General features: G+C 49.4%; 1 protein-coding gene across 2 annotated transcripts; it reads left to right on the top strand.

The window, feature by feature from the left end:
* Positions 1 to 265: 265 nt before the first annotated feature.
* On the top strand, positions 266 to 13,907 carry dact1 (dishevelled-binding antagonist of beta-catenin 1). 2 transcript variants are annotated; one of them, XM_026152298.2, is made up of 4 exons: positions 266 to 1,811; positions 5,809 to 5,944; positions 6,551 to 6,664; positions 9,586 to 13,907. In XM_026152298.2, the coding sequence occupies exons 1-4, from the start codon at positions 1,575 to 1,577 to the stop codon at positions 11,592 to 11,594; spliced, it is 2,496 nt and encodes an 831-aa protein (XP_026008083.1). In that variant the 5' UTR covers positions 266 to 1,574; the 3' UTR covers positions 11,595 to 13,907. The 2 variants fall into 2 exon arrangements, with proteins under 2 accessions (XP_026008083.1, XP_026008084.1); XM_026152299.2 differs by having other exon boundaries at positions 270 to 1,811; positions 5,824 to 5,944.
* Positions 13,908 to 15,000: the final 1,093 nt, after the last annotated feature.

Here is a 15,000-nt window from a genome sequence, read left to right as displayed (position 1 = left end):
GTATTTTTGCTGCTCTCGTCTGCAGTCATTCGACTCCAGTCATAAGTTAAAAACTCGTTTCTGCTGCAAACAGCTGAGCAGAGATCAGGACAGCAGACACAAACGTAAATGATAATAAATTCATATTTCAGCATGCTCACTATCCACTGGGACGGTTTCTCTTTTATATGCTTCATTTCCTGAAAAGGATCGAATGTGTTTGTAGTTTTAATGAACTTTATGACTGATATTATTGATCATCTGTCCTGATGCTCATGTTGATGACTGTGTTTGTTCATATTTACTGTGACGATTGGGCCTCGTTTCTCTACAGAGGGTTGTGCGGTCAGCTGAGCGCACCATCCGCTCAGAGCTCCCTGACATGCACTCAATCTACAGCAGGCGGTGCTGGACCAAGGCCAGGAAGATCGTGAAGGACCTCAGCCATCCCAACAATGGACTGTTCTCTCTGTTGAGGTCAGGAAAGCGATTCCGCTCCCTGAAGACCAACACAGAGAGACTGAGGAGGAGCTTCTTCCCGCAGGCGATACGGTCTCTCAATCACACCACCACACAGTACTGACCCACACATATAGTTCTTACACACACACTGGACATTGTTTTCACTTCATCACTTAAATCACTTTAAGCATATTTGCACTGCACAAGACATAATGTGGATTGCACAACACTGGTCACTACATTCTTCATTTCCGGTTAATACTTGTACAGCTGCTGTTATTGTGTATATATTTATTTATATTTAGATTTCTTATATAGTTCTATATTGTGTATTTTGTTGTACAGTTATTTTATTTTCAACTTTAATTTATATATTTTATCTTATTCTTTCCCAGTTAAATTTACCCTTCATTCTAATTTGTGTTGTACAGTTATTTCATTTTTAACCTTAATTTATATTTTATTCCTTCCTAGTTAAATTTACCCTTTTTAATTTTTCATATTTATTTCCTATCTTATTCATAGCCTTTTCCTTTTTTGTTTTCTTTAGGTCACGAGCAGTTGTCCAAGCATTTCACTACATATCGTACTGTGTATGACTGTGTACGTGACAAATAAAATTTGAATTTGAATTTCTTCAAAAATCAAGTCTCAAAACACATTTTCAAAATCTACATGAAAGCTTGAATCGTGTTCTTGGTTCACAGCGTGCGTATCCTTTAGGGGTATGGAATGAGCTCTTCTGCAGTATAAAAAGTGAAACTGAGGTATTTTTATTTTGAAGGAGAGGAAAGGAAGCGCGCGTTTGTCTGCTGGGCTTGTCTGTACACAGGGGGCGGGGTTTAGCGGTAGAGGGTGCAGCGGAGGTTCAGTGTGTTCGGAGCTTCGGTGGCGCCAGCAGCTCCCAGCTCTGCCCGCATCTCTGCGCCTTCTCTCGGGTTCTGTGCGTGCGGCGGCTCCGGGGAGGCTCGGAGCTCCCTGCGGACCGCTCGAGGACACCCCGCAGCGTATTGCGGACGGCACCGGCGGAGACCTGAGGGCCCGGTTCGCGCTCCGGGGCTTTCAGGTGAGGTCCAGGTGGGCTCGGCAGGTGTGTCTCCGCGGGATGCTCCCGCCCTGAGCTCTGTTGGGAGATGCTGCCGTCCGGGACCTCCAGGCGGGACAAAGCGGCGGTCCGAGAGCGGTTGGAGGCCTCCGTGTCCGGGCTTGGGGAGCTGGAGCTCCTGCGGCGGCGGCAAGAGGTGCTGGTCCGGGCCGCGCTGGAGCTCCGGGAGCCGCGAGAGGAGGAGGAGCGGCAACGGCGAGAGGCTCAGCTGAGCTCGGAGGAGAAACTGCTGGAGGGGAACATCCTGCTGCTCCGGAAACAGCTGGTAGGTCCTCACCTGTGTCTGTCTATGACCTCTGACCTCTGTGAGCCTGGGTCAGGGTGCAGGGAGTGGTCAGCCTGACGGTCACGTGCAGAGCTGCAGGTAGTCAGCTGATCATCTCCCATGACATGTGAGCAAAAACCATTTAATATTTACACTTCTCCATATTTTACATGAAAAACACTAAAAATGTGTTTGTGAAAGAAAAATGTCGTTCATTAATAATTAAAAGTATACGTTTATATTAAAATGAGTAAAACAAACTTATTTTATCATTATGTTATCATAAAGAAATAACTTTATGTTGTTATTTACATCAATAAATATTCAAAATCAATTATTTCTTTCTGGTGAATTTGAACCTGCTGGGCGGGTTTCAGAAAATCGAGTTATTAAATTTAAATTTTAGGTTAAAATCAGCGAAAACACAGAATTGATCGATCGATCGGTAACAGCAGAGACGAGGAGGCGGAACCTCACAGTGGGTGTGCAGCAGACAGAGATGAGATGAGGACTGAGCACAGAGCCCTGAGGAACTCCTCAGGCTGACCTGAGATCAGCTCACCTGTGGCAGGTATGCTAGAGCAGTGGTTCCCATGGCGATAATTTATCAGAGGAAGAGGAACAGGCTTCTGATTTTTCCCGAAGATTTTCTATGAGGCCTCAAAGCTGCTGATCCATCAGATTGGAAAATCACCTGTTGTCAGGCCACGCCTCCTACATCAGTTGTGGGACAGTCACACCTCTGTGGCTGAATGTCTCCTGCTCTGTTGTCGGACTTGAGAACATCTGCGTACCTGCACAAACCTGGACTTCCTGTTTGAGTCGGCGTCACCTGAAATGAGCGACTGAGTTCAGAAACATATCAGGAAGGTGTTCACTGAGGGCGGAGCTGGAAGTGAAGGTGTGAGGCACATCTAAATCGGCTGTTTTGTCGCTCAAACTTCGGCATCACGTGGACGGCTGCAACCAATCATGTGCCTCATTCCCACAATCCAGAGCTTCACTGACCCAAACACAGGCGCACGAACACAGCTTCAGGCTGACGTGAAGCTAAAACCAAAAAGGTCAAAGGTCAGAGACCAAGGAAGCTTCAAGTTGGGAAGAAGAAAAACAGGAAGTGATGTCACACCGAGGTTGATGTCAGGCTGAAGCTGAAGATGTGGAAACGCTGGAACGGGCCCGGCCTTCACTTGGATCTCCACTGAGAGCACTTCCTGTCAGTTGACCGTCAGCTGTTGTCCCCGTGCTGCGTTCAGGTGCCGCTCCTCACACGCCGGCGTGTCAGTAAGAGCTTTGAAGTGTGGGCGTGAAGTCAAACAGGATGGAGGCGCACAGAGGGGAGGAAGAGTCTCCTCGTCTTCATCTGCTCGGTCAAGGCGCATTCAGGTGCACGTTGGGAAGCCTGGACATGCGGGCGCTGTGTTCTTGTCCAGGATCTGACCTCAGATCTGCTCCCGGCTCACATGTCTGAGCTGGTCGAGCATTTGTTTGCTGTCTGTCCTGCAGCTGAAGCTCTTCCTCGCAGTCTGGATCGCATTAGTGACCCCCCACCTCCCACCACATTCAGCCCTGCCCCTCCCCTTACGAACAAATGGAGATTCCTGCGAGCGGCTGGAAACTCTGCAGCTCGACTTTCAGCTGAGACACAAACCAGGCGGCTGACTCATTCTCTAAAATCAGACTCAGAACGGACTGAGTGCGCTCAGAACGCTCTGTGTCTCACAGCTATTCTGGTCCGACCCGTAATGTCCACAAACTCTGAACCGAGTGGCTGCTCTGACCTCTGACCTACTGTGTACTGTCCTGTGTGCAGTAGTATTGTGTGTACTGTGTGTACTGTGTGCAGTAGCACTGTGTGTACTGTACTGTAGTATGTACTGCTGTGACGTCAGGCTGGGCGCCATGTTGCTGTTTGGAGGTTTCTGATTGGCCCGTGGCTCATGCCGCTCGCTGTCGGCTTGTGCAGACCGTCGGCAGCAGTGCCGCTCGAGCTTCTTCACTGAAACCAGCCGATCGCTGCACAGGTGTCGAAACAGAGTAATCTGATTACAGTAACCTGTAACTTTATAGGGACATCAGTGTCGTTAAACATGGTGTTTTTGTTCTTTTTGGAACAGCTGATTGATTTGTGACATCAGCTCTGTTTTTACGATCAGACCGACGCTGGCGCCTGATTGGCTGCTCTGTGGTGGGCTGCAGAGCGTTTGAACGCAGCAGGGAGGAGCTTCCAGGCTTGAAACGGAGCTCGTGCTGCTGCACATTAAAGCGCTGAGGACCGACGCAGTCATGAGGTCAGCTCTTCGCTCTTTATTGGAACAGCATGATGGTGAAGAGGCAGGCTTTTATTTTGAAGGCTCACAGAGGTCCTTTAAACGTTTCTTAGGGTGAATTCGTAAAGCTGAATGAGCAGACATACAGCAAGCTACGAGTAGAAACAGTGTTACCTGGGCGAACAGGTGGGCTGTCCCGATTCGTTTGTGTTTTTGTGTCTTTTCGGGCATTAACTGGGCCACTGAAGCCACTCTGAGCTAAAATCCGTGTTTTTTGAATGGTGTCAGGTAGATAGTGAATTTAAACCTTTAAGTCCTCTATGTGTGTTTTATAGTTGGAGCATGCTCAGTGCTGCAGGACGGCTGCGTGTGTGTGTGAGGTAGTGTTTAGCCTCAGCATCGATCTGACCGAAGCCGCTTCGTCCCGATTGGTTTAAAATATCACCACGTGGAGACTGAAGCCAGCAGGCAGCTGATAGAGAAAACAGCTGGATGGGTTACACACACACACACACACACACACACACACACACACACACACACACACACACACACACAACAGAGTAACACACACACACAGAGTAACACACACACACATGATCCTTTATTATTGATCGACTATTGATGATGTATTGGTGGCAGCAGCTGTGTGTGTGTTGCAGTTCAGTTGCAGGAATGCAGCACATGACCCGCAGCAGCGCCGCATAGCCCGTATGTTTTCCATTGTAGCGGGGGAGGGGCTGCTTCAGCCTGTGTGTCTGTGTGTGTGTGTGTGTTTGTGTGTGTCAGTTTGTTACCTTCGGTCTCTGTTTATAGCGACATGTTTTGTCACATGACTTCCTGTTTGTCCTTAAAGCCTTTCAGGACGTTTCGATGTGAAAAATGTTTGAGGTGATTTTGGATGTTAGAGTCAGCTGGTACTTCCTGTGAAGTCGACGCTGATTTGTCTGAAGTCTGAGCTGCTTCCTGTTCTTCCATCAATAATCAGTAATCAATAATCTTACGGTCTGAGGCCCGGTGGTCTGTCCTATGACCATCCAGGATCTTTGGTGTCTCTGTGACCTCTGACCTTCAGTGTCTGGTCTCACACTGATAAGAGTCTCTGGTTTTCTTCTGTTTGTGCTCAAAGCTTTTATTTTTATAAGCAGGACCAATCAGGGGCAGCGTTACTGCTCTGAGTCTGAGGTCTTCACATCAGCTCCGCCTCCCTTGCGTGCTCCTGAAGTTTGATCTTTCAGCTGATCTCAGGTGTGTTCTCTCTGGGATGAGTGCTCCTGTTCTTCTTCTGCTGTTCGGAGCAGAGACGAAACAGGAAACAGCGGACCCCACGGCGATGAAGAGGAAACCCTCAGATGGAGGGTCTTTTTTTGACAGTTAAAACAAAACAAGAAAAAAGTTCGAGCCTGAAAATAAAAACCTGAGAATAAAGAGAAAAATTTTTTTTTAGAAATACGTGAAAAGAGAAAAGTTGAGTTTGACTTTTGCTGCACACGTGATGACAAAAACACAAAAGTCCAGATTTAAAAGTTCAGAAACCTCAAAGATAAAAACCATAAAAATGTTTTTAAAATGAAGAAAAATACTTTTGACTGATTTTAATACAAAGGTCAAAGGTCGTCTGTGAATAACATAAATCAAAAGTCCAGATTGTCCCCTTTTATTCTCTGTTAGTCATTCAGACTGTGGTTGTTGTTGTGTGTTGTTGTCACGGCGGTGTGCGATCTCAGCTGTTTGTGTGTCAGAACTGTTTGAGGAGGCGGGACGCCGGCCTCATTGCTCAGCTGCAGGAGCTCGACCGACAAATCAGTGACCTGCGATTGGACACTGGGACGTCACATGAGCCCGACAGCCGACCGAGCTCAGGTACGCCGTGTGTGTGTCTGTGTGCGTGTGTGTCTGTGTGTGTGTGTGTGTCTGTGTGTGTGTGTGCGTCTGCGTCTGTATGTGTGCGTCTGCGTGTGTGTGTCTGTGCGTCTGTGTGTGTGTGCGTCTGCGTCTGTGTGTGTGTGCGTGTCTGTGTGTGTGTGCGTCTGTGTGTGTGTGTGTGTGTGTGTCTGTGTCTGTGTGTCTGCGTCTGTGTGTGTGCGTCTGCGTGTGTGCGTCTGCGCGTGTGTGTCTGTGTGTGTGTGCGTCTGTGTGTGTGTGCGTGTGTGTGTGTGTGTGTGCGCGTCTGTGTGTGTGTGTGTGTGTGTCTGTGTGTGTGTGTGTGTCTGTGTGTGTGCGCGTCTGTGTGTCTGTGTGTGTGCGCGTCTGTGTGTCTGTGTCTGTGTGTGTGTGTGCACGCTGAGACTGGTGGAGGTTAAACTGATTAAACAGGAAGTGAGATGATTTTTCAGATTCAGAAGTTTTGAGCTGAGCAGAAAAAGTTTCAAAATAAAAAATGTCAGATTGAAAGTGAGGTCTTTAACTGTTGCCATGACGATAGATGTAAATTTGAGCTTTGTTAATCCCGCCTCCTCCCTCCCTCAGGTTTCTACGACCTCAGCGACGCCGTGTCCGGCTCGCTCTCCAACTCGTCTAACTCGGTCTTCAGCGAATGTTTCTGCTCGACGGCCGACGCCGACGGACGCCTGCCGTCCACAGGTACCCGTGCCCTCTAGGCGGAAACGCCACTCTGTTCATAGACTGTATGTAAAAGATGGTGGAAGTTGCCGTGACCTCGCACAGACCCGTGCTGATGAAAACCGTCCGATCAAAATCTGCTGTGCCACTTCCTGCCGCGGACCCTAAAACGTTCGTTCAAGGCAACAAGCGTGGCGTCCAGATGTGCGCTGCTGCAGCTGCTGCAGCTGTTTGCCAAACAGCTGATTGTTGTGAGGTCACACACAGCCCCTCCTCACCTCTGCTCTTTGATGTCACATGACTCAACTATCCATTTGGTCACTTTGATGTATAAACACACACACAGTGACTTGACACCGCCCCCCCCCCCCACACACACACACACACAAACACAAACACACACAGAGGAGGACTTGGACTTTCAGAATAAAAGCTTTCAGATTACTGGGTGGACGTGTTAGATTCCTGATGATGGCAGCTGGTTTAGAAGCGGCTGGCTGTGGAGCTGTGGAGGACCAGCTCGGTCCTCGGTTACAGCAGGCCTGCAGCCTCCTCGCGCTCATCAAGATGTCCTCGAGATGCATGTCTCTAAGGATGTGTTGGGTCACAGCTGGGGATGTTTGGAGGCTGGACTGTGATTGTTGAGGCTGAAAGATGCAGACCTCGTGGAGCACTTTAACTAACATCAGTTTAAAGTCTCGCTGCTCAGCGTGAGCAAAGCCTGCAGATCCCACAGGACGCTGAAAAAGCGCCCCAAAGCCAGTCTGTCTGCATTAAAATGAGCCACTCTGTGACCTTTGACCTCCAGCGGGAGTCTGCCGGCTTCCTCTGGCAGCACAGAGAAGATTCCTTTAAACAAACCTCGAGCGCTGCAGGCTTCCTGAGGCACTGCTCATACTTGGCACTAACACATCATCAGATAAGCGGCGTGAACACGCCCACGCATTTCTGTCTCTGTGCGACCGATCTGCAGCAACAAGTACTCCACGACCAGCCCGAACGCACCGCCAGACGCTGCAGCGTCACCTTCTATGGTCATGTTCAGGCACCGCGGGCCATCTGCACGTCCGCTTCACGCTCTCTTTCATTCCTGCCTCTCTGATTATTTGTGTCCACGAAGCCCCCGAGTGCCGGCGTGAGACCCAACCCCGCTGCGGAGCGCGGCGCATCACAGCGAGAAAGACATCAGCGACGCTTCATTAACGTTATCGGCTGCAGCTGACCGACGCCTGCCAGAGCGCCGCCACACTTTAATGCTCCGCCCATCACAGTGGAGTAACAACCTGTGTGTGTGTGTTTTCTGTGTGTGTGTTGTTTGGGTCGCTGTGGAAGCTGTGTGTGTGTGCTTTTTCTGTGTGTGTGTGTGTGTGTGTGCTTTTTCTGTGTGTGTGTGTGTGTGTGCTTTTTCTGTGTGTGTGTGTGTGTGTGCTTTTTCTGTGTGTGTGTGTGTGTGTGTGTGTGTGCTTTTTCTGTGTGTGTGTGTGTGTGCTTTTTCTGTGTGTGTGTGTGTGTGTGTGTTTTCTGTGTGTGTGTGTTTTCTGTGTGTGTGTGTGTTTTCTGTGTGTGTGTGTGTGTGTGTGTTTTCTGTGTGTGTGTGTGTTTTCTGTGTGTGTGTGTGTGTGTGTGTGTGTGTGTGTGTGTGTGTGTGTGTGTGTGTGTGTGTGTGTTTTCTGTGTGTGTGTGTGTGTGTGTGTGTGTGTGTGTGTGTTTTCTGTGTGTGTGTGTTTTCTGTGTGTGTGTGTTTTCTGTGTGTGTGTGTGTGTGTGTTTTCTGTGTGTGTGTGTGTGTGTTTTCTGTGTGTGTGTGTGTGTGTTTTCTGTGTGTGTGTGTGTGTGTGTTCTGTGTGTGTGTTTTCTGTGTGTGTGTGTTCTGTGTGTGTGTTTTCTGTGTGTGTGTGTGTGTGTGTGTGTGTTTTTTGTGTGTGTGTGTGTGTGTGTGTGTTTTCTGTGTGTGTGTGTGTGTGTGTGTGTGTGTTTTCTGTGTGTGTGTGTGTGTGTGTGTGTGTTCTGTGTGTGTGTGTGTGTGTTTTCTGTGTGTGTGTGTGTGTGTGTGTGTTTTCTGTGTGTGTGTGTGTGTGTTTTCTGTGTGTGTTTTCTGTGTGTGTGTGTGTGTGTGTTTTCTGTGTGTGTGTGTTTTTTCTGTGTGTGTGTGTTTTTTCTGTGTGTGTGTGTGTGTGTGTGTGTGTGTTTTCTGTGTGTGTGTGTGTGTGTGTGTGTGTGTGTGTGTGTGTGTGTGTTTTCTGCGTGTGTGTGTGTGTGTGTTTTCTGCGTGTGTGTGTGTGTGTGTTTTCTGTGTGTTTTCTGTGTGTGTGTTTTCTGTGTGTGTGTGTGTGTGTTGTGTGTGTGTGTTTTCTGTGTGTGTGTGTGTGTGTGTTTTCTGTGTGTGTGTGTGTGTGTGGATGCCTCGTAGCTCCGCCATCCTTCCTGTGGGAGCTCAGAGCTGCTGTGAAGCTGATCGAGCCGCTGGTCGTGTTTGTGTCTGATGTGCGAGCGTGGGCGTTCTCGTTGGCCCCGCGAGGTCGGCGGAGCTTCGGCTTTGTTCTCAGACTTCAGCTGCTGAATAAACGGCGTTTTCGGCCGTGAGGCGGCCCATGCGGTTACGCTGTGTTCAGTCTGATTTCCACTGCAGGGAGAGCAGTGGGTGTGGAGGGTTAGCGTTTCACAGCACACTGTCTCCACTGAAAGAATGTTCCACTTACTAATGCCCGAGCTTCCACAGCGACCCAAACAGCCGAGCATTTCGTCAGAGCAGCGCTGCCTGGAAACGGCCCGCTCTCCCTGAACTTCCTGTCAGCTGTTAGCAAACACAGCGGCGTTAAAATAAGCTCACCGTGTTTACGTTTGAAGCTGTGAGGGGAGGGCACACGCTCACCATCACACGCGCTCGCCATGTAAACGAACATCCCCGACTGCTCGCTAATGTCGCCTTCTTTCTGTCTGCAGATGAGCTGGCCAGCTGTTTGGAGTGTGACGTCCTGGTTGGAGGGCTTTGTGATGAGTCATCGTCTTCTGGCACGGTCCGCCGCTCGCTCTCGGCTCCAAACCCGCCCACTGTGGATGCAGCCTCGTCCTTTCTTTCCACTGAGCCTCAGTCTAAATACCACTGTGACCTGGTGGCCCGAAATGGCAACGATGTTTATCGCTACCCGAGTCCTCTGCACGCCGTGGTGGTCCAAAGCCCCGCCTTTCTGCAGATGTTGGGTTTCGGAGGTCCCGGCAGAGATGAGGCAGACACCTCAGCTCTTCCCCCCTCTGTTTCAGCCCCCCATGTATCTCAGAGCTACTCCTGGCCGGCCTCCTCCTCACAGACTCCTTCCCATAAGCGACTGGACAGCTACATCTACAGTCTGCTCCAGAGGAAGGCCCAGCCAATCAGGACCAGCAAACCCAGGACCAGCATCAGCACCGACCCCTCAAAGAGCATCCTCAGGCAGGCTAGTCTGTGTGTGAGGCAGGTGTCCGGCCCTGGCTCTGGTTTTGGGACTCTGAGTGCATCCGAATTTAAAGCCTTGTGGACGGCTAGAGGAACATCGGCAGAGGGAGCTGGGACCTCGTCTCCACAGAGGCAGTGGTCTGTGGACGGGAAACTGGAGGAGCAGGAGACCCAGAGCGTACTGAAGGATGGCGGCTTTGAGGCGACGCACGATGGCTTCAGGAGGGGCAGCGGCGAGTCCGGCTCTCCTCTTCGGTACGACGTACAGAGCAGCTGCACTGCCAACAACCATGACAGCAGCACCAACAGTCTGAGAAAGAAGAGCAAAGCAGATCTTCCTCACGCCACGCTGTCTGCCAAAACTCTCCCTAAAAACTTCAGGGACCTGGGCAGTCCCAAAGCTAACCCCGCCCCCAATGAGGTCAAACCGCCATGTTGCCCCCCGGACCAGGAGATGTTCCTGAAATCTGCTCCAGTCATGAAAACACAGTCGAGTACTCCCAGGAATAGTCCAGGAACAGGAAGGTCAGCACTGGAGCTCACCAGTGTGGGGTCCTCCTCCCAGAGTCAGGACGAAGCAGCCGCCGAAGGAGGAAGCTGTCACACGGTTACCAACAGGTATGTCCCCGCCCACCAGCACAGACTTCGCAAGGGCGGCTTCAAGAATGTGAAGGTGAGGAGCTCATTGATGAAGACGAGTCATGTCTCTGAGCACAGCGAGCCTCCACCAGAGAGAAGACAGGACAAACTCCGCCACAGGTCCCGCCTCCTGGAAGATGGAGGCTCCGCCCACGTTAAAGTCTCCAAGAGATTTGCTTCCTCAAGAATAAAGCGCCTACCTGCATCCATCCCAGAAGGCAGAGTGCTGGACAGACAGCCCCCATCGGCACTACACGGCGCACGACCGAGCATATCCAAGCACCATCACCATGGAAACCATCACTGCTGCAGTGGTAACCACCACCATCACCACGGACGCAACCAGGTCGTGGTCGTGGCCAAACCAAAGTACAAAAGGAACGATTACCGGCGGTTACGAGCCATGATGGAAGTCCCGTACGACGAGGCGTTTAGACGTGCTCAGCGGCGTCAGAGAAAGGAGCTGCTGAACAGCAGCGTGTACCCGCCCGCCGGAGCGCGGCTGACCAGCCCGTACTCATACACAGCAGGAAGTGACTCCGAGTACTCAGCTGAGTGCGCCTCACTCTTTCACTCCACCATCGTGGACACCAGTGAAGACGAGAGGTCGAACTACACCACAAACTGCTTTGGAGACAGCGAGTCCAGTGAGGAGGAGTGCGTGGAGGAGAGCACCAACACCAGCGATACGGAGGAGAGTGGTGGGGGAGGCATGGGCAGGGGGCGGGGCCAGCTGGGGGGAGCTGGGGTCAGGGCGACGGGGCAGGAAATTATGTCAGCTCAGGCAAAGGCTTTTGTTAAGATTAAGGCATCTCACAACCTGAAGAAGAAGATCCTGCGATTCAGGTCGGGCTCGCTGAAGCTCATGACCACCGTGTAACCTCCCAGACTGGACCGTAGCCACACCTGCCTTACCCACGTGCCTCAGGTGGGCCTGACCCAAACCCAGTTTACCCAGCCCAGACCCGACTCTTTCCAACACTAACCCGGTGGACAGACGCAGGGTGGCGGCACAGTTTGGTTCACCTGGTTTATCTGTTGATTCCCTACAAATAAACCGTTCTGATTGGATCTTTTGTAATTAAAGTACATTTTAGGCAAACACAGTCGAGCTCAGCTCGGTGACCTAGTAAATGTGTTTCTTCCCCTGCTTGTGGTCTTCACTGTCATTTTTAAATGCGACAAACCAGGCCACCTGATTGGAAACCACACCACCTGCTTACTGGTCCCACTCTTCAGAAATCTAGGGAAGCAACCTGAAGGTCAACACTGAGTGATTCACCTGGACTCTGGGTACAATAGTTCAGGACATCAAAGAAATTAACATCGGTTAAAGTAGGAAATGTATAAACAAGCATAATTTTCTTAAACTTAAAAAAGCATCTTTGAATTTCATCCTTTCACTGTTCTTACAATCCAAAAATCTAAAAACGCTTTGATTGTAAAAGTTTTCTATTTCCAACTTCCCTCAAACGCAGCATGAGATGCTTTGTTTCTGTAATGACGTGAAGGTGTGGTTTGGGTCCAGCCAATCACTTTACTGTCCTTACTTTGGTCCAACACGTGACTCGGCTGAACCCGGAACCGCACTGCTTCAAACGCGTTGAAGGCCGCCTTCGCCACCACCGTCTGGCTTCCCCGATTGGTTCCTCGGTCTGTGCCAAGCAGTGGACCTGAGTCGTGATAGATTCACTGACAACAGCGTCACTCACTGATTAAACCAGAAATAATTTAGAGCAAATGTGTGGAAACATCCGGTGGCGGCGGTTCGGTCGGACGACATATTTGTCAGAAGCAACCTGGACTCGAGCCTTGTGTCCTCTGATCTGTTCTAGAAGTGGAACTTTAGTCTGGTTCCTCAGAGTTTCTCCAACGTTCTACCAAAAGTCCAAGAACTTGAAGGGACTGATTGTCCAGGGTCTGTCCGGGCAGTCAGAGTTCCTCCGGTTTGTTATGTGTGTCAGGACAAAATAATGAGGAACACAGTGACATTTTTGGGGTTCTCCGACTTCGAGGCGTGGACTGTCAGCAGGTTCCTCCTGTAGCTTCACGCTGGACCTTTTTGCCTTTTTAAAAAATTGATTGTAATGCAGGAAATTAGTCTAGAACTTTCTGCCGTCAGACTTCTGGACTTTTTGGCTCTTTGAGCTTAATTTGGACCCTGGTTCCCGCGGTGGTTCCAGCCGTGGTTCCCACGGTGGTTCCTGCCGTGGTTCTTCGTCACTGCGGCTCTGTTGGACTCCTTTAAAACCTGGTGTGAGGTTTGAGGAGGTTCTCACCACAGTAACCTTTTTATTTCCTGCACTTTGAGATGAGCTGTCAGCGGACAGGGCGGCGGCGTAACGCTGGTGTTCTGTTGTTTGTATGTAGCCTTGGTTTGTATTTATTATCACGTGACCTTTGCTGTTGCGCAGCACGCCAAATGCCTGTAAATGCTTCTCTCTTTTTCAGGTCCTGAGATGTTTTTGATGAAATCTATTTAAAGCCTAATATATTTGCTTGGTGCATTGAGAAAAGCCGACATGGTACTGACAGGTTCTGATCTGGGCTTTTATGACTTTATACTCGAGTCTAACTTTTTAACACAAATGTTTCTACTGCATCTGTTTTTTATACTAACAGTTACACAGCAGCGTGTTTACCGAGCTCAGCTGGAAGCAGGAAATGTTTAAGGATGTAGACACAGAAATGGAAACTCTGTGGTTTTCTCCCGTTTTTATCCTGTAATCAAACTCTGACACGAGTATCAGTGTGTGAGGTCTGTGGACGTCGGTTGAATGTCAGTTTTCAGCTCTGCTTGTGGACGTGTTTGTGCTAAACGTGTCCTGCAGGGATGTTTCACGCACTCTCCTCCGTCGTCTCATCTGATTCTGCGATGACGGAACGAAGAGGATTCAAATAAGATATTCGAGAGGTTTCAGTTTCCAGTCCTCTCTTCTCATTGGTCGGGGCCACAGTTTACATGTTCAGGATATAAATAGCTCCTCAGCTTTTAAAAGCCATATAAAGCTCATTAAAGCTGCCATGTGCTGTTCTCCCTTTGTGTTGAGCTATTTGTTTTTTCCTGCACCACCTCCACTCTGTAAATGTTCACATATGCAGCTGGAGACGACTGTTACTGATTTGTGTATAAAACCTGTGTATGGCAACAATGGTGCTTTACCTTCTATGCTTCATTAAATGTGGACTTTCAGCGCCCGTGTCCTGACTCTGTGTTGCCTCTGACCCGTGAGGGCTTTGTCCCAGCTGTAAGCTCCTGTTTGCTGCTCAGCCTGATCACAAGTGTTTTAAGCTGCGTCACACTTCTGACCTTTGCATCGAACCTTTTTATCGGCACATTTTTCACCGTTCGGCCTGCGGATCGCTGAGCCGGACAGACAACACAGCTTTCTACATCTAGCAACAAATCACAACAACAGTCGCTCTGAGGTGCTTTATGAGGCAAAGATGACACAATCAGATGACTCAGGTCCAGATGAGCTAAAGCAGGGGCGTCAAACTCAAGGCACACTTTAGGTCGCGGGCCAAACAAGATAAACATTTATTGAACACTAAAACAATGTTTTTTTTTAAAACATAAATGTGAATAAAAACAGACAGGAATATTATTCCAGATCAAGGTTATTATCGTTAACGAAATAACGAAAACTAGAAGTGAAAAAACATTTTCGTTAACGGACTATTGTGCGTGTCCTACAATAGTCAAGGGTGAAAATGAAGTTTAGTTTCCAGATTTTGTTCTTGCTGTGTCTCATTATGCCAGCAGGTGGCAGTACGTTAGTCGAGTCGTCTGTGTTGCTGCTCCGTCCACGCGCAGAATCATGTCAGGAAAAGTCGGGAGAAAGCGCCAGAGTCCAATTTGGGATTACTTTGAATATGACTGTGCTTTGGATAAAGCAAGTAGGGCTGGGCCATATTATACCGTTCACGGTAATACCGGTATAATGTTAGGCAACGATAGGAAAATGAAATATCGCGATAGAATATGAGTCAAACGCGCATGCGCAGTGCCTTTGTTTTCATACGCACATGGCCGATTGTTGAGTGAAACAGATGAACCACAATTGGGGTCCGTTCTTCGTACCTCGCTTACTACATCCAAGATCAAATGACACATCCAAGATCAAATCATCGCGCCAATTTTGAGCTCGCTATTCCGGTTCTCCGAACACACCTGTTGTTGACGATTAGTATAGCTGGATGAAGTAATGTGAGATCACTGGGTGGCTTAACAGGGGCTACGCATCGATAGTAGAAACATTGATCGGCAACCCTTTGATTGGTCG

This window comes from Astatotilapia calliptera, chromosome 19, assembly GCF_964374335.1.
Source record: "Astatotilapia calliptera chromosome 19, fAstCal68.1, whole genome shotgun sequence".
Taxonomy (NCBI): Eukaryota; Metazoa; Chordata; class Actinopteri; order Cichliformes; family Cichlidae; genus Astatotilapia; species Astatotilapia calliptera.
This window is presented reverse-complemented; position numbering and strand designations above follow the sequence as displayed.